This window comes from Canis lupus, chromosome 13 (assembly GCF_048164855.1).
Source record: "Canis lupus baileyi chromosome 13, mCanLup2.hap1, whole genome shotgun sequence".
Taxonomy (NCBI): Eukaryota; Metazoa; Chordata; class Mammalia; order Carnivora; family Canidae; genus Canis; species Canis lupus.
Window position 1 is genome coordinate 6,228,057 of NC_132850.1, and position 26,240 is coordinate 6,254,296.

The 26,240-nt window shown below is 46.2% G+C and overlaps 1 protein-coding gene across 1 annotated transcript; it reads left to right on the forward strand.

Moving 5' to 3' along the window:
- Positions 1-24,910, forward strand: GNL2 (G protein nucleolar 2). The gene is made up of 16 exons (XM_072771895.1): positions 1-204; positions 2,189-2,273; positions 3,244-3,338; positions 5,117-5,256; positions 7,803-7,987; positions 11,756-11,822; positions 12,933-13,091; positions 13,608-13,721; positions 16,801-16,929; positions 17,637-17,741; positions 18,512-18,670; positions 19,252-19,365; positions 22,671-23,131; positions 23,383-23,462; positions 23,980-24,065; positions 24,713-24,910. The coding sequence occupies exons 1-16, from the start codon at positions 141-143 to the stop codon at positions 24,863-24,865; spliced, it is 2,196 nt and encodes a 731-aa protein (XP_072627996.1). The 5' UTR covers positions 1-140; the 3' UTR covers positions 24,866-24,910.
- Positions 24,911-26,240: the final 1,330 nt, after the last annotated feature.

Genomic DNA, 26,240 nt, shown 5'->3' on the forward strand with positions numbered 1-26,240 from the left:
GGAAGTGACGTCGCCCGCGCCCACGTGGTCCGGCGTGGTTGTGGAAGGGGGCGCTTCGGCGGGTCCTGCGGCGCTGCGGGCTTAGTTGACCGGTCAGGGCTCCCTCGGCCTAGCGCCCCGGTTCCCGTCGGGTCGGCAAGATGGTGAAGCCCAGGTACAAAGGACGGAGCACCATCAACCCCTCCAAGGCCAGCACCAACCCTGGTACGGGCGGCGGGGGCTCCGGAGGGGGGCTCGGAGGAGGCCGAGAGGGAGGAGGGGCGCCGGGGCCGGGGGATGCTGGGGCCGAGCCGGGACGAGGTGGTGCTTTCCTTTCGGGGGCCCTGACCTCTTGCACGGCTCTCAGGGCAGGGGGGGCGGGGGCAGTGAACGCTCAGGCCTGGCAGCCCTGGGGCATCTCCAGTTGCCCGAGGTCCTGTGTGGGGCATCAGCCTGTCCCCAGTGTATTTCAGCCCCGGAGGACTGCAGCTTTCCAGCCCAGGGAATTGCTAGAAGCAAATTAGATAAAGCCCCATTACAGGGTGGTTGGTGTAGGGCAGACCCGGCTGGCGCACCTGCCTGCCCCTCTGGCTGCCTTTGACCCTTTAAATGAGAAAGGGGGGTGGGGGATTCTACATTTGGCCTTTGGAGGCAAATCCCGCCTGTAAAGGGCACAGAAAACCCTACAGATGGATACCTGGTGATCATTCCAGTAAAGATTTATTTTTTTTATTTTTTTACTTATTTTTTATTTTTTTAAGGTTTTATTTATTTATTTATTCACGAGAGAGACACAGAGAGAGGCAGAGACACAGGCAGAGGGAGAAGCAGGCTCCATGCAGGGAGCCCGACGTGGGACTCCATCCTGGGACCTCAGGATCGCACCCTGAGCCAAAGCAGATGCTCAACCGCTGAGCCACCCAGGCGTCCCAAAGACTTTTTTTTTTTTTTAAGATTTTTATTTACTTATTCATGAGACACAGAGAGAGAGGCAGACACAGAGGCAGAGGGAGAAGCAGGCTCTGTGCAGGGAGCCCGATGGGGGAACTCGATCTCGGGACCCCGGGGTCACGCCCTGGGTTGAAGGTGGATGCTCACTGAGCCACCCAGACATCCCTAAATAAGGGTGTTTTTAGAGATGTTTAGTTCTACTGAGTTCCCACGTGCAGGATGAACAAGGTGGTTTGGGGGGTGGGGGGTAGGGGGGATCCCTTCTATTGGGTTTAGTTAATAAAACTTTGTTTTTAAAAAAAGTTTTTTGAGAACTTTAGTTCACGTCGAATGTTTTTCCTGGATTGCTGATAAATTATCTGATATGCGTAGACTGGAATCTTAGACTGTTAGACCCCGAAAAGGCCTTTTAGAGGTTATGATGTTACAGGGGGAAGAGATGGAGCCAAAATTGGGGAAGTCGCTAATCACCGTTGGTTGGTTGGTTGGTTGGTTGGCGCAGCTCGTGAGCAGCAGAGCGGCCAGTGCTGGGATGTCAGCCTGATTTCTACTCTATCACTTCAGGAGTAGACAGGTGACTTGACGTCATCCCCCAAAAGGAAAGCTGGGCTAGTGTTAGCAATGCTGATTTGTCCTTGTCTTTCTCTCTGAGCCGTAAAGCAAAAACTTCCACTTTCTTTGCTGTTTATCGAACTAAAACAGTAAGAAATGAAGAAACTGGTACGTAAGGAACACTTGAGTATCAAACTTGTAGTCTCCACGATGCCTTGCCTGTAGCAGGCACTCAATCTGTTCCAACTGAGACAGGTAAGAGCCCAGATGGTAATGTAATGCTTTTGTTCAAATTCTGGCTCTGCCACTTAGTAGCTGTGCGATTTGGGCAAGGTGATCTGGCCACCTGTACCTCAGTTTCTTAGCCTGCAGAATGAGGATAGTGTATCTCGTTATAGGATTATCATATGGCTTACACGAGGTGATGCCTGTAATGCGGATCGCACAGTGCCACAGTTAATGCTCAAAATTATTAACTCTTATCAAACGACAGTCATACTGAGGATCAAAGATCAGGTCAGCTTTGTCCTACCACGTAGCTTCCAGTGATAATAATTCCGTTGGAATGATAGAGGGAAAGAGAAAGAGATTTTGCAGCCAGGCCGCAGCTTGCCTACTTTGAGTGAACTAGTTGATGTGTTTGAGGCTCTGACTGTACTTAAGCTTGGTTATCAAATAGTTTGCGGTCGGCTTCTGTCTTTCCTAGATCGAGTGCAGGGAGCAGGGGGCCAAAACATGAGGGACCGGGCCACCATCCGGCGCCTGAATATGTACAGGCAAAAGGAGCGCAGGTGAGCATTACACATTGTCCTCCTCCCCTTTCCTTCATGCCCCGGACTTGTAGCTGAGACCTCGTAACCTTTGATATTCCCACTGCCACTTTCCCCAACTAGGAGTAGTATGTTTTCAAATATCATCTTATATGGGTGGTGTTATGATAAATGGCGGAGTTTTGGTTCAAGACGTGGGCAGCGGGTGGTGAAACAGTGATTGTGTCACAAGACTGTATGACCAGTGGAGGTTTTATTCCTCACAGCTTCAGCCTCCATGGATAGCACATTAAATCTCAAGTTAAATATCCTTCAGATAGAAATCTGGTTTTTCTTTAACAAATTATATAGGACTGTGGTTATGAAAGCAGCCAGAAAACTTGTTTTTTAATGCGGAACTTTAGATCACAACATTGTGGCACTTGGAAACTCATCACGACTGTGAGTTCTGCTGAGGCAGCCTCTACCATGGGGACTTGCTGAGCGTGGCATTTTGCTAGCTGGTCTTAATTTGTTTGGTAATTAGATTCTTCATCCGTTCTGAAAGATGTGTCTAAAACACAAACGTCAATGAACTTAATCTGCCTTAGTCACCTACTCTGCTGTTTGTTTGAGAATTTTGAGTTCCAGCATAAATCACCCTCTACTTAAAATTCATTTAAACCAGTCTTCAAATAATTACCAAAAAAAACTCAAGTATGTGGTTTTTTTTTTTAAGCAAATAAACAGTAAACAGATTTTTAAACATCAGCATTATTTGTTATTCATCCAGCAGAAATCATTACGTGCTCTGTTGCAAGAGGTTAAATGACTTTTGGACAATCTGTTTCAAATGTAGATGTACTTTTGTTTACTGAAGTCTGTATTTCATGATCATTTAAAACCAAAAAAAGAAAAAAGTTCCTTTTGATGGAACGGGTATTCTGGAAACCAAGCTTTGCTCTTGCCTCTCTTCTGTCATCAACCAGAATCTGTTATTTCCTCAATTTAGGAACAGTCGTGGTAAAGTGATTAAGCCTCTGCAGTATCAGTCCACGGTGGCTTCTGGCACGGTGGCGAGAGTGGAGCCAAATATTAAGTGGTTTGGTGAGTATCATCCTCTGTCACTTTGGTGTGCTGTGTGGAAAAGGGGAGGCTTAAAAGGTATATAAAAGGCAGAAGTTTTTGGGTAAATAGAACTGTCAAGGATTATATGAGAAAGGGCTCAGAAGTACCTGTAGTGGGAAAAGTGCTAAGAAAAGTAGTAGTGGTGGTGGATTCCATAGATAAGTTGTTTTTGTAAAGAGCTCATTATTTTTAGTTGTACATAAACCCTTTTAAACAGATAAAGCCATCCTTATTGACCAGCATTCACAGACCTGAGAACTCTCTCTTAATTTCTGGTGGCCTGGAGAGATGGCTATTTGAAAGGTGCCTTGCAGATGTGTTTCTGCCTTTAACTCGAAGTGTAAGTGCATTTACTGGCAGTTGCTTTGAAATCTTTCTTTCTTTTTTTTTTTTTTTTCTTTAAGATTTATTTATTCACGAAAGACAGAGAGAGAGAGGCAGAGACATAGGCAGAGGGAGAAGCAGGCTCCCTGCGGGGAGCCTGATGTGGAACTCGATCCCGGAAATCCAGGATCATGCACCACTGAGCCACCCAGGCATCCCTGAAACGTTTCTTAATGGGGATTTGCGCTTAGTTGCAGCAGAAGGATCTCTCATGGGTCGTTCCCGGGAGTGAATTGATGGGATCAGGGCTTCTTTCTTGGAAACTCCTATCTTTGTTTCAGTCTCAGGGCTTTCTTTCAGCTTTCCCCTTAGTCCCTGCTAGGTGCATGGGCCGATCAGATGGTCAGACCCCACTGTTTGCCTGGTACTTGACCTCTGTGCTTGGCGGCAGATGGCAGCTCCGTTCACTGTCTTATATTTTTCACAGGATACCCTCTAGGAAGCTGCAACTTGGGAAAGTGTCAAAGAAAACTTTTTAGAGGGGTGTCTAGCTTGGTGGCTGTATACTGTGACTCTAGGTCCAGACCATCTGGGTGTGAATCCTAGTCCGGCCATTTCTGTGGCCGTGGGCAAGGTATCACGACTCTCTGTTCGTTCATTTCCTGTCTCTAAAATGAGTATAAAAACAGTCTGTATCTTGTAGGACTGCTCTGAGGATTACGTGGGTGGCCACATGTGCGGTGCCTAGAGTCCTGGGCAGCAGTTGGTGAGCACAGTGTAAACGCTGCCGGTGTCCTCAGCACCGGCTTCATAACCCTAACCATCTTGGGATCTGCGTTTCTGCTGCAACACGCTGTCCCATTGAATGTGTGTTTCAGGCTCCCTCACCTACAAGGTGTTCTCCAGGTAGTGTTATATAGTTTTATTTTGCTCCCTTGCGTGGATTTACTGGCTCATTTCATAGTCCTTTCAAACCCTCATAAACGTAAAAAACGGTAGCTGTGACCCAGTTCTGTGCTTCAGGATTCCTTATGTGTATCGATAGGTCTGCTGTGATTGGCTCCAAATTTCTTTGCCAGATGGAGCAGGAAGTGTAGGACATTTGTCAAATCTCAGTTCCATTCACTGATGTTGATTTTTCAGTTTCATCCAGTCAGGAAATTGGGCTTGGAAAACTCTTGAAACCTTTTGTGTGTCTGGGTTGGTGGATTAGTTCACAGTGTATGAGTGCAGGAGAGGCAGTTTTTTTGTTTTTGTCCGCACCCCCCCCCCCCTTTTAAGTTTGAAAATGGTTCCATGGGATGGATGTATCGGGTGTTTGGGTAAGCCAGAGTAATTCAAAATCTTGCTTTTCCCTGTGTCGATGGGAAGAAGGATGTAGAAGCAAAAAGGAGTTATTTATTATTAAATGGCAGCATTCTTCTGTAAACCAGGAAACACACGCGTGATTAAACAGTCATCATTACAAAAATTTCAAGAGGAAATGGGCGCAGTTATGAAGGATCCATACAAAGTTGTCATGAAGCAAAGCAAGTTACCCATGTCACTTCTCCACGATCGGATCCAGCCTCACGTAAGTTGGAGGATGTCCCTGGCAATGGAATTTCTTAGGCACAGTTCTCACCGACCCCTCTCCACCGTATTCGTTTCTTGTTTTTCTGTAGAGAAGAGTGGCTTTAATGCAGTACCAGTGAGGTTTTCCCTTTGTCAGGGCTCTCACCTTAGTAGGAACCACATTGTGTCAGGAAAGCACAGTATATAGTGGATCAGAGCACAGGCTTGGGAATCAGGCCTGACTTCATCTTTGCTGTGTCCTGGTTAGGTTTCTCCGTGAGCTTTCACTTCCATGGCTGTCAAGTCCAGAAAACTTGCCTCCTTGGGTGATTGGATGCAGATGAAGCATTTGGCACATAACACCTAGGGCGCTGCCTAAATAAGAGCTCAGTGGATCATAGCTATACTAATACCAGTTGTACGTTTTTTTGGTAGGCAAACTAGCTTAAGTGGTAACTGCATCAAACTTTGGGGGAAACGTAGAGTCAGGATTGGGTTAGCAGAAGGAAGCCGTGGGTGCTGTGTACTTTCAGCTTCTGTGAGACCCTTGGAATTCCTTCCAGGGAACGAAAGTGTTCTGGTCACATTGGCTCTAAATCACTGGACTTGAAGGGTAGCAAGGACTGAATCCAGCTTGAAGTGGAATGAGTTTCACACAGAACCAAAGAAATGGCCTAATGTTTGCACGTTTTTCCTTGCATTGAATAATAATTCCCAGAAACGTAGCCAGTACATAAGCCTCAGTTCCAATGTAAGGAGGGGAAGGAAGCATTGACATGCATACATGGATTAAACAGTTCAAAGAAAATTGTTTACTCGCAGAACAAAATAAAAACCAAGGCCTGGTTATTGCCTCAGGTTTTGTCAATTATGCTTTGTTTTATGATGGACTAGAAGAATGGCGCCTATTAGTGGAATGACTGTTTTCTTTCAGGGAAACACATGAGTGTAATTCATGAGCCACAGACAAGTTGCTCATTTCCCTTGTTCTCTTTGTCTGTTCTCCCTAAAGCCATCTTTTAACAAACTATTGAATCCTGTTTATGAGAACAGAGAGGTTTCATTATGGATTTATTGCTTTGTTGCCCATTCCAGTCGTTCAGTGCTTCTAAAATTCAGGCTTACACGGCTGACCTGTAGAGCCAAGGGTCTGTAGCTCCAGCAGTCAGCTAGTATTGCAGGCGGGTGCTCAAGAGTAAGGGATGAGTTTTCTCCCTTGGCCTTGAAAAACCCCGATTTTATTTTATCTACTGCTGGTTGTAAAACTTAATTCTGAGATGGCTGCACCGTGGGGAGTCAGATCAGATATGCTTTAACTCTTAGCGACATGCACATTATAGTGGCTGTAATTCTGTAGCAATACAGCAAAAATACTGTAACTTGTTTGATCTGTGTACTTTATTGCATACTGCCTATAACTGCCTGGTACTTGTTAATGTATAGGTTTTCACGCACACATCCCGGTGTACTGTACTTTATAGGTTATTCATGAGATTTCCAAGGATTAACTTTGATCACAATTTTCCCAGTGACATTAGCACCAAGTTCCCGTGTAAAATTTGACCCTTCTGTTTGGGGATGTTGCCTTGTTGGAGGGTAGCAGGTAAAACTGAACTAAGAGATGAGTTAGAGGATCTGAAAAGGTGACCATAGCTTGAGGATCTTTGGGAATTGGAGGGGGGCTATCAAGGTCAGAAGCCACGGGGGTTGCTCTAGCATCCATGTTTAATGGCTGGTGCCTACAGAGGAGCTTTGTACTGAGGGGCAGAGGGCTTTTTTTTTTTTTTTTTTGAGGGTATGTTCTGCCGGCTGTTCACAGTCTGTTACGTGATAGATCCTAACTCAAACTTTGACTTTTATCCTGCTTCAAAAATTCCTATGCCCGTAACTCCTTTACAGGCACAGCAAGTTCTAGTTAGTATCAGGTTCCTTTTATCACATCTAAAGTATTATTTTGGACTTTTGCTAGATGTTTTTCATCTGAAGACTTTCCATGTGCATTTAATAAAAACGTTACCTAAATTAGGGAAAATGTTATCTGAAACTAAAATGCATCTTACAAAACAAGCAATTCCTTTTAGCCATGAAAGAAATTAACTTCCAAGAAAAAGTTGGCATTTACAGTTGGTTTTAAAAAAACACACAAATTTGAGTATGATTGTCCTTGACAAAATCTGTGAGTTTGGAGAATTTTATGCACTTGTTTGGAAGCTCAAAAAAAAAGGTCAGGAAAGATAAGTTAATGTTCATCATTGTAGCCTTAATTACATTTGACTGAAGTTTATGATAAATGAGATAAAGCAGAGTTTTTGGCAAGTCTCACACAACTATTCATACTTGCTGTGACTATTTGTATTACTTTTATATTTCTCCAAGGAGGCTTACAGAACTTCACAATTAGAGAACAGGGGCTTTTGCCCTTTTAGGTATGTGGATGCAGTAGCTTTTGGTATGGGTTGAGCCTTGGAAAAATGAAAGAAGAAAACCTTTCCCGGGTCGGGTTTTAACTTTTGCTCTTGCTTGGTACCTTCCTTAGCTTCATGCAGGATTCTCTTTTCTTTTTAGAACTCAAAGGTGCACATTCTTGATACTGAAAGCTTTGAAAATACATTTGGCCCAAAGTCACAGAGGAAGCGACCAAACTTACTTGCGAGCGATATGCAGTCTCTTCTAGAAAATGCAGAAATGTCCACTGAGAGCTATGATGAGGGCAAGGATCGTGACCTGGTCACTGAAGACACTGGTGTGAGGTACAGTTTGAATGTTCTTACTGCTCTCATTTGCTCTTCTTCAACAAAACATTGTCTTTACCTTTATTTTACCTACATGGAGCTCAGTGCTTTAACTCCTTTTTTTTTTTTTTTTTAAGATTTTATTTATTTATTTGAGAGAGAGAGAGCACAAGCAGGGGAAGTGGCGGAGGGAGAGGGAGAAGCAGATTCCCCCCCGAACCAGGAGCCTGATGTAGGGCTCGATCCCAGGACCCTGGGGTCATGACCTGAGCTGAAGGTGGTTGCTCAACCCACTGAGCCACCGGGGCGCCCCAGTGCTTTAACTTGTAGATGGGGAGTGCTCTTTTTCCCTTTAACTAGAAAAAGTCATGAAGCTGGGGCCGGACTGAAAATAATTTGAGGTGGCTTGTTTTCTCTAGGTCTCTTTTCATCCCCAAAATAAAAATAAATAAATATTCTTTTCCTTTGTTGTAATAGCAGTAGAGTCTAGGATAGACAATTTAGAATATGTAGTTAAATTAGAACTGCAACACAAAGAAACTAAGAATCCTAATCCCACTGACCATGTCATTAAATTGTTAAAATTGTCAATGTCAGGGCTGCCTTAAACAGAGACTCTGGACCACTGGGGGTTCACAGATGGCCTTTGAGTTTCCTGGGATCCTCTGAAGATAATGTGGAAAGTGTATGTACGTGCATAAAGGTGGTGGTGGTTGTTGGTCTTATATTTGTTTTGGGGAGGGGAAAAGGGTTGATAGCTTTGTCATATTCTCACAAGGGTTTGTACCCAAAAGGTGGTCAAGAATCAGTCACTGTTGTATATATGAGTCTAGATCTTTTTTTACGCTCCGTGTTTGTTTATAAATATAATACCTATGACTGTATTTTAACTTGCCTTTTAATATATTTTTCTAAATGAATATGAATAGATTTCCATGTCAGTACTTAATTGACAATCCCACTGTGGAACATTTATGCTGTTTGTAGTTTTGTCCTGTAGTAAATAAGGCTTGGGTAAAACATCAATGTGACTGAATCCTCTTAACTATTCCCCACGGATGCTTTCTTATGGGGGAAATTACTGTGTCAGAGCACGCGTGTTTGTAGGCAGCTGCCGAGTGCCCTCGGAGGGAGCTGCCCAGTGTTGCCCCTCCCCCTTCGTGAGTGTGCCAGTGCCTTAGCATTGAGGTGCTATTGCTGGCCTGCAGCAAGCAGGGCCGCCCCGGTGCTGTCCATGGCCCGTTTCCAGCTGTGCACCTCCTCGAGATAACATCAGGCCATTTGAGGCCCAGCAAGAGAGGTGGCAAGTTAATTTCTTCCTAGAAGTATTTGGATTTTGTGTGCTTCTGCTGTTGTGAATTTTTTCCTCCTCCAAAAGGTGCAGTAGATAATGGAGGAGAAGACAAGATATTTTTATTTCTGAGACACTAGGTAAATGTCGGTGAGGCTAGTAGATAAACAGATTCTCAGCCTTATCAGAAATCTGTTGCTTCCTTTGGGAGTATAGGTTATGACTCAGGTCCTGCTGATTCATTTTCATGATCTTCTGTGACATGTTGGATACCTATAGTCACACTTTTTTTTTTTTTAAGGTTTATTTGAGATAGAGTGCGCACGTGTGGGGTAGGGGGCAGAGGGAGAGAGAAACTCAGCAGGTTCCTATCCTGGACTTGGGGACTTGACCTCATAACCCTGAAATCATGATCTGAACTGAAACCAAGAGTTGGATGCTTAGTCGACTGTGCCACTCAGGGGCCCCTACCTATAGTCACTTTTAAAAATATTTTGGGCCCCTGGGTGACTCCATCAGTTAAGCATCTACCTTCAGCTCAGGTCATGACCCCATGGTCCTGGGATTGAGTCTTCATTGGGCTCCCTGCTCAGCGGGAATCCCGCTTCTCCCTCTTTCTCTGCCCCTCCCCACTGCTTGTGGTCTCCCTCTCTCAAATAAATAAATAAAATCTTCTTTACAAAATAAAAATATTTATTTTTGGAGATGCCTGACTGGCTTGGTCGGTAGAGTATGTGACCCTTGATTTGGGGGATTATAAGTTTGAGCCCCACATTGGGTATAGAGATTGATTAAAAACAAAATCTTGGGATCCCTGATTTTGTTTGTGGCTCAGTGGTTTAACGCCTGCCTTTGACCCAGGGTGTGATCCTGGAGACCCGGGATGGAGTCCCATGTCAGACTCCCTGGATGGAATCTGCTTCTCCCTCTGCCTGTGTCTCTGCCTCTCTCTCTTTCTCTGTGTCTCTCATGAATAAATATATAAAATCTTGAAAAAAACAAAACAAAATCTTAAAATAGGACTTTGAAAAATAAAATATTGTTATCTTTGAAATTTTCAAGTTTTTTTATGTTTTTAATGTATGATCTACGGCTTAAGTATTTTTAATTTAACATTTTATCAGGGATCCCTGGATGGCGCAGCGGTTTGGCGCCTGCCTTTGGCCCAGGGCGCGATCCTGGAGACCCGGGATCGAATCCCACATCGGGCTCCTGGTGCATGGAGCCTGCTTCTCCCTCTGCCTGTGTCTCTGCCTCTCTCTCTCTCTGTGACTATCATAAATAAATAAATAAATACCTTAAAAAAATTTTAACATTTTATCAATTTATTCATCATGATTACTCTTTAATCCCCATCACCAATTTCACCCATCCCCCCCGCCTCCCCTCTGATAACCATTAGTTTGTTCTTTAAAGGTAAGAGTCTATTTCTAAGGTTTATTTCTCACTCTTTTTTCTTTGCTTGTTTGGTTTCGTAAATTCCATATGTGAGTGAAATTCTATGGCATTTGTCTTTCTCTGACTGACTGACTTCACGAAGCATTATGCTCTCTAGCTCCATTCACGTTGTCGCATATGGCAAGATTTCACTCTTTTTGCTGGCTGAGTAATATCCTATTGTGTCTACATACCACAACTTCTTCATTCATCAATTGATGGCCACTTGGGCTGCCTTCATAATTTGGGTATTATACATAATCCTGCTACAAACATAGGATTGCATATATATCTTTTCAAAATTAGTGTTCTTGTATTCCTTGGGGAGATATCCAGGAGTGCAATTACTGGATCATGTGTTAGTTCTACTTTTAACTTTCTGAGGAAGCTCCATTCTGGTTTCCACAGTGACTGCTCTGGTTTGCATTCCCACCAGCAGCCCACGAGTGTTCTTTCTCCACGTCGTTGCGAACACCTGTTGTTTCTGGAGTTTTTTCTTTTAATCCAATTTTTTTACTGTGGTATTTATCCTTTCAGTCATTTTTAAGCCTGCAATTCAGTGACACTAAGTACATCCACGTGGTTATGCAGCCATCACCGTTCCATGTCCATTTCCAGAACTCTTTCATACCATCTCAAACTGAAAGTCTTTAGTGGATAGTAACTTCCCCCTGCTTGGTGGCCACCATTCTATGTTCTGTCTCTGAGGAGTTTGACTCCTCTTATGAGAGGTACTTGATATTAAGTGCAGTCCTAAGTCTCTTTCCTTTCGTGTCTGGCTTATTTCATGACCAGAATGTCGCTGGGGTCATCCATGTTGTGGCCTGCATCAGTACTTTATTCTTTTTCATTGATGACTAATATTCCCTTGTGTATACAGCACAATTTTCATCCATCCATCCCATGGACATTTGGATATAGTCACTTTTTAAATGATGAAATGTGCTTTTGTCCTGTCTCCAAGTAGCTTTAATGCTCTTTTCCTGTGACATATGGTCAACTTCTCCTTAAACATCCTCTTTATAGGGTTCAGTTGCTCACTTTGTTTTCTTATTTAGAAATGAAGCTCAAGAAGAGATATATAAAAAGGGACAGTCCAAAAGAATATGGGGAGAACTCTATAAGGTAAGACTTTCAGTTCTTTCTTGTTGAGTGCTGTTTTTTTTTTTTTTTTTTTTAATCTTTTATTTATTCATGAGAGACAGAGACATAGACAGAGGGAGAAGCAGGCTCCTCACAGGGAGCCCAATGTGGGACTTGATCCCAGGACCCTGGGATCATGACCTGAGCCACTGAGCCACCCAGGCGTCCCTTGTTGAGTGCTTCTTTTGGCTTTCTTTCTTTCTTTTTCTTTCTTTCTTTCTTTCTTTCTTTCTTTCTTTCTTTCTTTCTTTCTTTCATTTATTTATTTATTTATTTATTTATTATTTTTTTATTTTTTGGTTTTCACGATCTTATATGAGAAAACTGATCTTGATATATGGAAGCTCTGTCAAGCAAGCACACATTCCACTGCCCATTGCATCCTCACTGCCCCTCTTCACCAAAACCAGGATAGATGTGGCTAGGCATGTAACTATTTTGGATAACTACCTTTTTTTTTTTAAATAACACTGACAGCTATGTTACATAGACCTTAGATTTATCATAAGTCATTAGAGCTGCACCTCTCCTTATGGATGAGAACCTGCATCTAGAAAGTTGAATACCTCAGCCAGCTCACCCAGCTGGTTCATGGAGGAGCCTTCATGTGTCCTGAGTCCTGGCCCAGTCCTCTTCAACTGGCTGAGTTTTATGTCCACGTACTAGAGAGAATTTTCGGTGACAGAGGTTTTCAAGGACAGTCCCATAATCCAGCAGTAACATAACAGGAAAGTAGTACCCTGAAGGCAAACTAAATTGTGTAGCTTTTGATAAAATACATAAAACCTGTGATAATAGAAACTTTTAGAAGTCTAAGAAGTAAATGAGTTCATTGAATAATGAACAGTAGTCACGAAGTACGGTGGGTTTCACCTAACAAAGTTTTCCAATTTGAAATTCAGCAAGTTTCTTCTACTCACAGGACAGGAGAAGTTTTGAATTCCAATGACTGGGCATTGAGATTGGCCACAACCTACTTGTGTTTTGAAGTTCTCATTATTATTTTATTTCCCCCAGGTTCCTTTAAATGTCCTTGGCCTCCCACTTCTCATTTATACTAAAGCAAATCATTTTCACTTCTTTGAATCGCAGGTGATAGACTCCTCAGATGTGGTAGTTCAAGTTCTTGATGCTAGAGATCCGATGGGTACCCGTTCCCCTCACATTGAGACTTACTTGAAGAAGGAGAAACCTTGGAAGCACCTTATTTTTGTTCTTAACAAATGTGACCTTGTTCCAACTTGGGCAACAGTAAGTACAGCTGCTTACCCAGAATAGACAGCCAGGCTGCTCAGCTCATTGGAGGCCAAGTTACCTGTAAATAAGTCCATTTCATGGTTTTTAGAATCTGAGACCTTAAAGCACTGGACTCCTTGACATGGTAGTCCTGGAAGCATTCTCGCTGAAAACAGAACTAAAATGTGCTTCACCCACAGGGGGCAGTCACCTTCTATCCTCTGATGGCTGGTGAAGGGACTAGCTGCAGTACCCCACAGGATAAAGGGTGGTGTCCCTTCCCCTGGGGGTAGAAGCTGCCACAGCCATCTGTTACATTAATTGCATTTAGTTGCCACGAAGGCATTTTTGTAATTGTTCCATGTTTGTCAGACAAAAGATAAAGCGTTAGCCGTCATTCTTTAAAACAAATTTTTTAAGAATGACAGCTAACATTTTCCTTAGACAGCTGTATATTTGAGACAGTCTGTAACTCAGGCTCTGAGTCTTCCTGGATTATGAATAAACAAGTATCTTCTCTTCCCCTTTTAGAAACGTTGGGTGGCTGTCCTCTCCCAGGATTATCCAACACTTGCCTTCCATGCAAGTCTTACCAACCCTTTTGGCAAAGGAGCATTTATTCAGCTTCTTCGGCAGTTCGGCAAGGTACTGGGACCTTACATGTCTCCCCTGGAGGGTGTAGGTCTGGGCCTGTGGAAGAATTTCTCTGGCCGGTATGCGTCAAAAGGTTACCCACACTTCCCCCATCTTGGTAATGAGAAGTGTGTTTTCGAGAGAAGACGTAAACACTCCTAGAGCCTCAGGGTCATAAGGGATTTCAGAAAGTACCTTCCAGCTCAGCCATTGTCCCCATGGCCCCCGTCTTTGACAAGCATTACTTCCTTTCTGCTGTTCCCCTGGCACCTGAGGGTCCATCCTCTGCTTGAGGATGGGCCTCCCCATTGCTCTGTATTCCCCATCCTGGCTTTGTAAAGAGGCCTGCCCTGCTGCCTCTGCCCTCAGGCCTATGCAGTTTCTACCCCGTCCTTTCCGATCCCTGATCCAATGTCACTTTCTTGGGGAGGCCCTGCCACCAGGTCGCCCTAGTGGACGTTCACAGAGCTTCATGTTTTGTACCTGCAGCTTGGTGTTTGTGTGTCTCATTCATCCTTCCTGGCTTCTCACAAGGATGCACATCCTCTGTCCCACCATCCCCACTTCCCAGAAGCAGACACTTTCAACTTGTGGCCGTTAGTTACCTCCATTATTTTCTTCCATATTTTTAATACCTGCATACGATTCTATTTCTGATCTCTCCACCCTCCCCACCTCCACCCCGCCACCTGCCATATTAGACATTAGCGAAGTCTCTGCTGTGGAAAATAAGGACTGAGTTTTTTAACAGCCGTCCTTTCCCGGTGCATGCTCCCCCCGCTGTGTTCTCCCTGTGTCATACATCATCTGGCTAGGTTATTATTTCCTTCAGTGTTTACGTTATTATGACTGTAAAATATCAGTCACAGCTGATCCACATAGTGCTATGATTATAATTCCTTTCTAATAGAACCTTCTGTCTTCTCTGGTGTTAATTAGCTCCTTGTCGTTTGTCACTAACGTGTCACCAAATCCTCTGGCAGGGTAGGAGCTTTGAGAATGATGGGCCACCTCGCTCTAGTCAGAACTGTCTGCTCAGAGGCCGGCTGCAGTCTCCTTCCTGGGATCTCCTTCACTGTCATCCTGAGCATTTGCTATGGCTCTTTCCTGGGCTTGAGCCCTTGTGTTCATTGGGATCAAGGGATCAGGACAGGATCTTCTTTCTTGGTTTTTCTTCTTTCCTGGTTTACTCCTTCCCTTTAATGGAACATATTTTCCAAAAACTCCCTGAGAAGCAGTGCTTAGGAGGAGACCTTGCGTTTTGGAAATACCTTTATTCTGTCCTCACACTGTTTCTCCCCAGAACGCTGAGGGCACCACTGCATTGTCTTCTGGTAGCTTCTGATAGGCCATTGAGAAATCTGAGGCCATGCTGACTCCTAATTCTTTGTGGATGGGATCTCTCAAAAAAAAAAAAAAAATTCCCATTTAAAAAATTGACTCACTTTAAAGTGAGTCTTCCACTGTTTATTGAGTTTGACACTGGATGAGACTTTGTCTGATGTTCTGTATTATTTCTTGGAGATGCCCCCACCTTCCACCCAATCATCTCATTCAGGACATGGGTTTTATATCCTGGTTTAATTCTTGAATTTTCTTTTCTTTATTTTAGTGCCTTTGTGATGTTTTGCTCTATTTTATGGAAAGTTTCTCTGACTCAGTCATCTAGCCGTTCTTCAGCAACATGTATTTTACTTTTCACTTGAGAGTTGTCCTGCCCTATTCTTGTTTCACAGATGAATTGTCATCCGTTTCTGAGAATAAGGATAGTGGTTTTTGAAATTGTTTTCTCTCCTTACATTGACTGTTTCCTGCCAGGTTCTTCGTGTTTTTCTGTGTTGAAATGTCTTGGCTCTTCATTCATATTTAAGGGGGAACCGGTAAAAAAAAGCCAATGGAAGTTTTAAGTGGGGGATGGGTGTTTTTGAGCAATAGATTTCACTGTAGGTAACAAGGTAGAAACCCAATATTGTGTTGGAGGGCACCCTAGGTATCAGTGTCTATAGATCTTTGCTCTTGAATCTTTAGTTTCCCCCACAAAGAAGTCTCCCAGTCTCCAGCTCAGAGGTGTATAAGCTTGACTGCCAGGGTTCTGGGAACTCAGTGGAAGTAGGGGCCTGTAGCTTCCCATTTAGGTCTGAAAATGAAAGATTATTTTTGGAGATGCAGGGTTTCCAAAAAATCAGTATCTGGTAAGGCCCTGGGGCAGAGAAGTTGGGTGCCCTTGGGGGAGGGAGGGGTAGCACGGTGTCACTGCTCTGCAGACTTCTCACTAGTCTGGATTTCAGACTCCCTTAGTGGTAGCTGTCCCACCAGTTCCCAAGGGCTTTTGTGATTCTTTGGCAGTATTTTTGCTAGTTTTTTGTTTTTCTACCTTAGCTTTCATCTTGTAGTGGGCCAAATTAGATACTACCTCTTAGCTGCTAGTATTTTGTTAACATCGTATGTTTTTATGGGCTCATTTCCAGCTCATTCCTTGGTTTTATATCCCTGGTTCTCTGGGTTCCTATGTGTTCATTCCCATTGCTGTCATCATAGTGGAGTTTGTGGCGGGAGTGAGGCCAGTGTGAGCCCTTGGTCCACCATCTTTCATTAGAAATCTCAGCTAGTTGTAGAGTGTTGCTGAACTCTGTCTCCTTGACTCACCCAGTGGTCTAACTTCTGAGGTTACTCCTTTTTCTTCTGTCGTTTGTTTTTTGGCAATGAAAACGCAAAATGCATTGTGCAGAGAGAAGGAGGGATGGGTCTTGGGATTGCCAGTTGGTGTATCTGTGGATGGTGTTCTAAACTGATGACTAGCAAGTTCTTTCTTCCTTGGCTACTCGACCTACATACTTTTAACCTTAAAACATTCAAGAACAATAGCACATGGACAACTGAGGAAATGAGTCACCTCTGATTTATTAATAAGTGTGTGTGTGCAGCCCACTAAGATGATGTAGGTGGTGTGTGTCTAGGCTTTAGATCAGATCAAGTTCTAGTGACACTTTTGCCCCATGTTCTTTATTTTACCAGCAAAGTAACACAACCTCTTTTTCCCAAGAGATACTCGTGACTGTGTGTATGTGGTGTATATTCTTTCCTTGAACAGTTGCACACTGACAAGAAGCAGATCAGCGTCGGCTTCATCGGCTATCCAAATGTCGGCAAGAGCTCTGTGATAAACACATTGCGCTCCAAGAAAGTTTGCAATGTGGCCCCCATTGCAGGTGAAACAAAGGTACGTCTGGCTCGAGGGGTCCTTATTTACGTTGCCATATTTTATTTCCATGGAGGGTGGAACACGGAGGTTTCTGGTCTGCTTCTCGTGAATGAAGTCCAGCATGGAGAGTTTGATCTCCATGTGATAGTTTGGAACGTACCAGAGTTGTCTCTGCCCATTTTGGTAAGATTGAGTGTACTTTGTATGGCACTGTGTGCCTTTGGCATGATCTGGGAGGTGCCGTTCATATTTAAGTCTGTTTTAAATTGTCTCTCCAGCCTTATTCTTTGATAAACAAAACTAACCCAAGAATATTTGGTACCTGGGTTATCAAAGAAAATTCAGTGTTACAATAGATTCTGGCAGTTGAGGACGGACCCTGAAACCCAGAGTATTTGGGGAGCAGTGTGGTTCTACTGAAAGGAAGGGGAGCCAGTTGGTATTAAGCTTCCAAGAGTGCTTTGAAAAATTGGGGACCAGTTGATTTGATATTATCTGTCTCATTTTTAAACTCTTTGCTGGTGGGAACTGTAGTTTTAGACTCAGTGGAAGTGCCTCGTGCGTGGCCCAAGTAGAGGAGAGACTTCTAGCTTCGTGACTTGGCAGGTTGCTTGGCTTTGAGCCCTGACCCCTTCCCTTCCTAGCTTCATGAGCATCAGGGGTTTGTGAAATTAGACTCCTAGTGTTTGACCCAGGGGAGTCTCTGTTTTTTTTTTGGACTTCAGGTCTGGCAGTACATCACGTTGATGCGTCGGATATTCCTTATCGACTGTCCAGGTGTGGTTTATCCCTCTGAAGACTCAGAGACGGACATTGTGCTAAAAGGAGTGGTGAGTATTTTGGTTCTCAGAGGCTCTTTGTTTGCCTTTGAGGGGAGCATTCTGTGGAGAACACTGGATATTTTTCTGTTTCACTCATTCAGAAGACAGTTTAGAGTCCGCCCGTCTGACCAGATTTTAGGAACATGGTGCTTAGCAGGGCGGCCCCTCCCTTCCTCTGAAGCCTGCTTGGGGAGTCAGTGGAGCTGTGGGCATATCTGGTCAATGTCATTCCACAAGAGTTTGTAGTTTACACACAGGATCCAGGGGGAAGCAGGGCCTGTTTATGTTTAGTGATCATTCATCTTCGAGGGTTTATGGGCTGAGTCATTTTGGAACTCAGGCGTTTCCTCACTTGTTCCTGAATACGACCAAAACCTTTAAACGGCTCCACTTAACCTTAGCCAGGGCCACTGGCCATACATCCTGTGCACATTCCTTCCCTCTTTCCTTAAACTATCGAATTCTCTTTGTGTCCTGGGATCGGCAGGCTTTTCACCGTTTCTGCAAGTGAGTAGCATGAGACGGTCCAACTTGAGACTGCTTGTGGAACCACAGTTAGTTTGTGGTGAGCAGGGATCAGCGCCGAGTCCTGGGCTCCATGGTGGTGGCCAGCGTGCAGGGACCTTCTAGCCGACCGCGACCAGCCACCTTGGAGACCCTCCCTGCCAGGTCCCACTCGCACCACGGTGTTGAGGTCTGTTTTCAGATATTGTTACAAATGTGAACTTCACTGCTTCCATATAAACTCTGTAAGCCTGAAATTTCCTGCTAACATCTAGGTTCAAGTTGAAAAAATAAAGACTCCTGAAGATCACATTGGTGCTGTACTTGAACGAGCAAAGCCGGAATATATCAGCAAGACATACAAGATTGATTCTTGGGAGAATGCTGAGGACTTCCTTGAGAAGCTGGCTTTCCGGACTGGGAAGTTACTGAAGGTGAGCAAGGTTTTCTGAGAATGTAGACCAGCACACATGGCAGATGGGTGTATGTGGCATGGACCTTTTGTGTTTGGGGTATTTTGTGTGTCTGTTTTATTTATTTTTTCAACTTTTTTTTTTTTTTTTTTTTTAAGATTTTTACTTATTTAGTTGAGAGAGAGTGAGCGCACAAGCAGAGGGAGGGGCAGAGGGAGAGGGAGAAGCAGGCTCCCTGCCAAGCTTGGAGCCTAATATGGGGCTTGATCCTAGGACCCCGGGATCGTGACCTGAGCTGAAGGGGGACAGTAACTGACTGAACCTCCTAGGTGCCTGTTTGTTTGTTTTAAAGGTTTTATTTTTAAGTAGTCTATACCCAACATGGGGCTTGAACTCACAACTCTGAGATCAAGGGGCATGCACTCCACTGACTGAGCCAGCCAGGCGCCCCCTGGACCTTTTTGTTTTTGAATGTGTTGTGTGAGCGGTATGAGACTTGGCAAGCAGATGGTGATGAACAACCGGGGGCAGCTGAAATGCCTCCACACTGGGAGGTGGTTTTGTTCTTGGAGTTTAACGGGGAGTCTTTCTGTGCATTTCAGGGTGGAGAGCCTGACTTTCAGACTGTGGGTAAGATGGTTCTCAATGACTGGCAGAGGGGCCGGATTCCTTTCTTCGTCAAGCCGCCCAATGCGGAGTCCCCTGCAGCCTCCCAGGTGAGAGAACAGGGTGGGCCCGCCTTCTGGAAGGTGTGGGTACTGACTAGGCATGGCACCTTTGATTGCCTTCCTTTATGGAGCACCTTTCTCCTTTGGGGTTTTCCTGCTCCACAATCTCCCATCCCATAGAGCCCTTGCTGTGACCTTGTTGGGGGATGGTATTTGGAGACCAGAGAGTAGATCTGTGGTAGGAGACCCGAGTCTAAATACTAGTCTTTAGGGCCTTGAACAAAGAGGGCTTTAACTGTCAGTGCTTTTTCAATCCTGTGTCTTTCCTTATGCATGAGGAACAGAGGCATTTCCAGGATTGACTTGACGTTCGCCAGGCCCAACCATATGCCAGGCATAGGCCTAGGAATCAATAACATAGCCCTCGCCCTTAAGAAGCTTGTAAAGGTGGAAAAGAGAGAGGTCAGGTGTATAGTCAGGGAAAGAAACCTTAGATTGGGGCGTCTGGGCTGGATTGAGGAGCTTCCCTTCTGTCAAGTTTCCCTCCCACTGGCTGGACTGCCACCAGGCTCCAGCTGTGGCCCTTTGCTTTTCTATTTGTAGGGTCTTCAGAGCTCTGCCAAGCCTTTGGAAGAGATGGCTTTAAGTTCTGCTTCCATACTAATCCTTTGGGTTCAGGTCATTCTGGTTCCTTCTTACCTGAACTCTGTTCCCAGGGCTTCAGTTATCAGCTAGAAGCTTCCAGTTGAATATTTTTTCCAGCATTTCAGAATCAGCATACCTGAAACTGACGTTAGCTTTCTCCCTCTCCCTCTAGAGCCCCCGAACAGCCAACAAAACACCCCCAATCCTCTTGCACGTTCTCTTTTTTTTTTTTTTTTAATATTTATTTATTTATGATAGTCACAGAGAGAGAGAGAGAGGCAGAGACACAGGCAGAGGGAGAAGCAGGCTCCATGCACCGGGAGCCCGATGTGGGATTCGATCCCGGGTCTCTAGGATCGCGCCCTGGGCCAAACGCAGGCGCCAAACCGCTGCACCACCCAGGGATCCCCTCTCGCACGTTCTTTGTGTGTTAGGTCGTTCATTCATTGATTCGTTCATTGAGCACAAGTAGACTGAGGATCTCCTAAGTGCTGGGCACTCTGCTGGGCACCAGAGGTACTGCGGTGAAAGCAGAAGAGTCCTGCCTCTCGCACTTCTGTACATATGGATGCCCGCAGAGCAGTGCCTGGTTTTTCCCCTGATACCAAATAGATTTCGTTTCTCCATAAACAGTTGTGCAATTCTCTGGCACCAGCTGGTGGTCCAGTGGTGCAGTTCAATTCTGACGCTATCCCTGAGGGTTAGCACGGTCCCACAAGATGCCCCCGCTTCGGAGGCTAGCTGCAGATGGGGTTCCCGAGCTCCCTGCGCTTCAGCCCAGCCAGCTACAAGTTCAGAGGTTCTTGGATTTGATAATGTGCTAAAACAACTCCTGGAACTCAGCAGAGTGGCTTAATGAAGGCTCCTTTATTATGGTGGCAATAACTCAGGAACAGCCAACTGGAAGGGATGCATAGGGCCGGGCACGTGCTCTTTCTGGGCATGACGCCCTCCCAGCCCCAGTTCATTCAACCCAGAGGCTCTCCAACCCTGTCCTCCAGGGCTTCTCATGGAGGTTCCGTCACACAGGCCTGCTTGATTAAAGCGTTGGCCACCCGTGCTCACGCTCCACCTGTAGCCGTCTCGTCAGGTGCTTGGGCCTTCTGGTGACCGCAGAGGAGGCCGCAGCCACCCGGAGCGCCTGAGGCAGGAGTGTACCTGTGGGTCTGGGGCGGGGCGGGAGGCCGCTGGGTGTGAGGCAGGAGTCTGTTGTGACCCTGGGTGCACACAGTAGGGTTTTCTTGAGCTCTTGCTCTATGTCTGGCCATTGAGTTTTATTTTTTTATTCTATTATTATTTTTTAAAGATTTTACTTATTTATTCATGAGAAACAGAGAGAGAGAGGCAGAGACCCAGGCAGAGGGAGAAGCAGGCTCCATGCAGGGAGCCCGACATGGGACTCGATCCCAGGACTCCAGCATAATATCCTGGGCTGAAGGCAGCACTAAACTGCTGAGCCACCTGGGCTGCCCTGGTCATTGAGTTTTAGATCATTGGTTCCCCCGGTCTGATTTCCTTCTTTGTCTAGTAGTGGCCGAAACGCTTTCAGAATCCAAAAGCTAAAAACCTTAGCTTAGGGAAAAGGTATAAAAATGTACCTATAAATTTTGTAGGCAATTTCCTGAATTTTCTGGATTCCTCATTTACTGAGCACGTCGTGTAGCTGCTCTTGCCTTTGGAAAATCCCTAAAGTTCTGTGAGTCGCAGTTGCAGGGATGAAAGACTACAGATGTGAGGCGCCAGGATGATGCCTGCCTCACATGTCTTCACCCTTACCCCAGAGAGGCGGGGTGTTTCGAGGTCCCCTACCTCGGCTCCCTTGTGGCCTCACCTCCAGAGCTTTCCTCCAGGGGCCTCCCCCTGGCTTCTGTCCCCTGTTTAGCACTGTGCTTTGGCTCTGGGCAGTTGTGTGCTCTCCCCTGGGGTGTGCCTGTCTCAGGAGCCCCATTCCTTCCCCTTCTTAGGGAGGGAGAGGGAGTCGGCCGCCCTGTGGTGAATGGCGACGGTTTGAGCGGCTCCAGTTGGCTCGTCCTCTAGCACCGCAGCCAGGAGCCTCTGGTCCCCGAGTACCGGCTTCTGGGGGTCATGCGTGTTGGCCTGCGTGTGAGACGATGATGTGACTCTGGTGTGGGGTTTTCAGTTCTCTCCCTTAGTCCCGAGGAGAGGACTGCCTCTTTTGAGAGCAAGGTGTCAGTTCAGAAATGGTTTTTCTTGGGGGATCCCTGGGTGGCGCAGCGGTTTGGCGCCTGCCTTTGGCCCAGGGCGCGATCCTGGAGACCCGGGATCGAATCCCACGTCGGGCTCCCGGTGCATGGAGCCTGCTTCTCCTTCTGCCTATGTCTCTGCCTCTCTCTCTCTCTCTCTCTGTGTGACTATCATAAATAAATAAAAATTTAAAAAAATTAAAAAAAAAAAAAGAAAAAGAAATGGTTTTTCTTGGGCAGCCCCGGTGACGCAGCGGTTTAGCTCCGCCTGCAGCCTGGAGTGTGATCCTAGAGATCCAGGATCGAGTCCCGCATCGGACTCCTTGCATGGAGCCTGCTTCTCCCTCTGCCTGTCTCTCTCTCTCTCTTCTCTCTCTCTCTCTCTCTCTCTCTCTGTGTCTCTCATGAATAAATAAATAAAATCTTAAAAAAAAAAAAGAAATGGTTTTTCTTGTCTGATCCTGTCTTGTCTCCCCCATCTGCACCCCTTTTTGGCCTGGATAGCTCCCATCCTCCGTGTTGTTGGAAGTTGCGACAGACACGAGCCAAAAGAACTCAGAAGAGGAAGCCACAGGACCTATAGGTGAAGCATCAGCGCCTGTCACTGAGAAGGAAAAAGAGAACAGTCTTGGTGACACAGACTCAGAAATGCAGCAGATTCTGGCGCGGGTTCGACAGAACTTTGGCAAAATCAATGTCGTGCCTCAGTTTTCCGGGGACGACCTGGTCCCTTTGGAGATGTCAGATGTTGACGAAGAGCTTGAGAGCTTTTCTGGAGAGGAGGAGGAGCAGCAGGAGGAGGAGGAGGACCAACCAGGAGACAGCGAGGAGGAGTCTTGCCAGGAGTCCCAGGAGGAGCACGCGGGAAATGACACCAAGGCAGTTATTAAAGCCCTGGATGAGAAGATTGCTAAATATCAGAAGTTTCTAAACAAAGCCAAAGCTAAGAAATTTTCAGCAGTCAGGTACTTGTGATCTGCTCGTTCCTTGCGGAGAAACGTGTCGTGAGGACTGGGGCAGTACTTTAGGGAGCTGGAAGGGAGTTGTTGCATTTTTTTTTTTTAAAGTGACCTGTGAATTTCTAAGATGCAGCTCCCTGAAGTAGAGGTGTCACTGCCTTCCCTTGGGCTGGGGGGCAACTCTTCAGCAGCGTGGGCCCAGCCCCTGGGCTGAGGGCAGTGACAGGCGGTTTTGTTACTTTGCTTTTCTGTTGCAGAATATCCAAGGGACTAAGTGAAAAGATTTTTGCAAAATCTGAAGAGCAGAGAGTAGCTGAAGAAGTTGTAGAAGACACAGGTAAGAGTTGAATTAGTCAAACCGCTTAGGTGCGGTTTGCATCTTTAGAACTGTGGGAACTCTGATCTCTAAACCAAGAGATTGTGGGGTCATCCCCCCAGGTCCTTAGCGTAGTCGGCAGATACCCCGTTCACATGCTGTTTGTCGTACTGGTTGGATTATTAGCTTTTCATCCTGCACATTTCTTGGGGTTAATTCAGGAAACCTGTAAAAAGAGTACATTGGGAGCCTTATAATCTAGAGGTGAGTCAGCTAGATTTTTTTGTGGGAGATAGGACGGGTCAGGTATTTATTCCTTACTCCATGGACTCACAGCTTCCATGTGAAAAGTGTGTTTCTGTGACATAAATGCAAACCCTGGCGTGGCCTGTAAGGGCCCTCCTGGCCTCATCCTGCTTTACTCTGCGCTGGCCTTCTTCCTCCAACACATCAAGCTCATCCCCACCTTAGCATTCACGGACACGTTTTGAATAGACAATTCCTCTCTTTTCTGTGTGCTCATGTGTTGTGTTTCCAGCACCTACCAAAAGTGGAAAGAAGAGGAAGGCACAGAGGGAAGAGGACCATTCAAATAAAACTCGCAGGACGCTTACATCTAAGGAAGTACGTGGTTTTGGTCTTAAATATCACCCGGGTATAGAAAGTAGAGAAGAGAAATCCGTTTCCTAATAGACATGCTTTCCCACACTGATGGTCTGGAGCTGAATTCTCAGAACTCAGTCCCAAGTGACCTAGTTGAGATCAGTTGAGTAGGATCAAGAGCTGGCCCACTGGACAAAGGTCCTTGAGTCCCTGATCGCCGTCCTCAAGCATGTGGATTGCCCTCTACAAGGGTCCGCTGGTTTTCACGTGGTGAGCCGAGCTGTTGAGGCAGATGGATCCCCACCCTCTGTGAAGCTCAGGCCTGTACTGGGCTCCTCAGAGCTGGGGTGGGCCCTCTTGCGAAGGGAGGAGCTTGTTATTGGAAGTGTTCACCCCTAGATGGGAGTGCAGTAGGAAGGACTCCAGCGTGCGTGACGCTTGGACCCACGGACAGGCTATGACTTGCAGCTGTCATGAGTCAGGGTGGAGGGGCACCCTGGGGTCTGTGGGGAGCCATTTGTTCCTAGGACTGCCTCCAGTAATTGGGGGAGCAGCATGGGGGTGGAGCATGAGAAACAGAAGGGCTTGCTCTGTGACTTCTCCACAATTGATTGGTTGTTTTGGTCTCTTGGGTTTTTTTGTTTTTGTTTTTTGCCATTTTTTCACAGCGGAGGCGAGCGGCCCGGCAGCAACAGTCCAAGAAAGTTGGTGTACGCTACTATGAAACACACAATGTGAAAAATAGGAACAGGAACAAAAAGAAGACCAATGACTCAGACGGACAGAAACACAAACACAAAAAATTCAAACACAAGCAGTAACATTTCAAAAGTTTATTAAATTATACAAAAATATGCAGTTAGAAACTGTGTTCGTTTTCTTCATGCCCAGTTGGCATTTCTAAGGCCATGATGCATTTGTTCTGAGGTTTAACAGTTGAAACCCTTCACCGGTGCTAGTGAAAATACTCTCTCTGCTCCTCAAGGCGTTTAGTGATGACGGGGTCCACTGACACTCCTGCCCCTTAAATGGGCCCCCTTCGTTCCCGAGCGTAACCAGGCCGTGTAAAGCTCTGGCCCAAACAGAGATGCGGTCTACGGAGCCGAAGGGGCAGTGGTTTTATACTGGCAGTTAGCAGATTGAAACAGAAGTGTGAAAACCAGAAAGTCCAAGCGCGTAGTGCACATGGCCTGGGCTTTAAAACAGACGGGACAGCCAGTAGATGGGTGCGGTTAGGACGCACGCCTTCCTGTCGGGGAGTCCCGGAACTAGCGCATGCGGTGAACAGAGTGCTTTCCCACGAGGAGGACAGCCCCAACAGGTTAGCTTAGTGGAGTCCTGCAATCCCTTGGGATACCTGGACAGGGGCAGAGGCGGCTGTCACATCTGAGGCTAGACGTGCACGGGGCAGGGGAGACCTGGAACACGGCTCTTCCTGTGGGACCACACTTGTTCCAGGGAGTCTTGGAGCCTGAACAGCGGCGATGCCAGCTCCGAGCCCCATTACAGAGGGTCCTAGGCAGCTCCTCGGGGGAATACTGAGCAGCCCGAGGCATCGCACGGACACATCTGTGCCTTCAGGGGCGCTCCTTCCTTCATTCGGACTCCATGACGGAAGTCACTCATATCACCGCGCTGGCCCACCCTGGACAGCCTGCTAGCTTACTCTTTGGGGCCTCGGAACCTGGAGTTTAACTTAGGAATAGTCGGTGCAGTCTACAGGCCGTAGCCCCCTCCAGCAGGGAGAGCTGCACGTGAGGTGGCTCGTTAGACACCCCTGGTTAGAGGGGTGTAGGGCCAGGCTGCGGCCTTCTGCAGGGGAGCATGAGCAAACCACACGGGGCTCCTGAGCATCGGGCAGCTCACAGGGGACCTCGGGACTTGTCTTTCTTCCCGGCAAACATTTACTTTCTCAGAAGCTGTGGCTTCTACTGGGCGGCCTGAGACCCGGGGAGAGGGTGCGGTGGGCTTGGCGGGCAGCGGGGGGACACGACCTCGGATAAACACGCAACTCACGTGAGTCCCTGGAACTGCACTGGGCGAGGGAGGGGAAAGACCTCAAGGGACGCACTGAGGCCGCAGCAGCCCAACGTCAGGTACGGGCGTATGGTGGGCCAGAAACGGGGCAGGGACGAGGCTCATCTGGCTAGAAACGGATGGTACGATGGTATGGAGCCGTGGGGGGAAGGCAGCTGC

Coding starts and splice junctions, on each gene's coding strand:
- GNL2 (XM_072771895.1), top strand. CDS start 141: ATGGTGAAGCCCAGGTACAAAGGACGGAGCACCATCAACCCCTCCAAG. Junction 2,274..3,243: donor TACAGGCAAAAGGAGCGCAG/GTGAGCATTACA, acceptor TCCTCAATTTAG/GAACAGTCGTGGTAAAGTGA. Junction 18,671..19,251: donor GGACTGGGAAGTTACTGAAG/GTGAGCAAGGTT, acceptor TGTGCATTTCAG/GGTGGAGAGCCTGACTTTCA.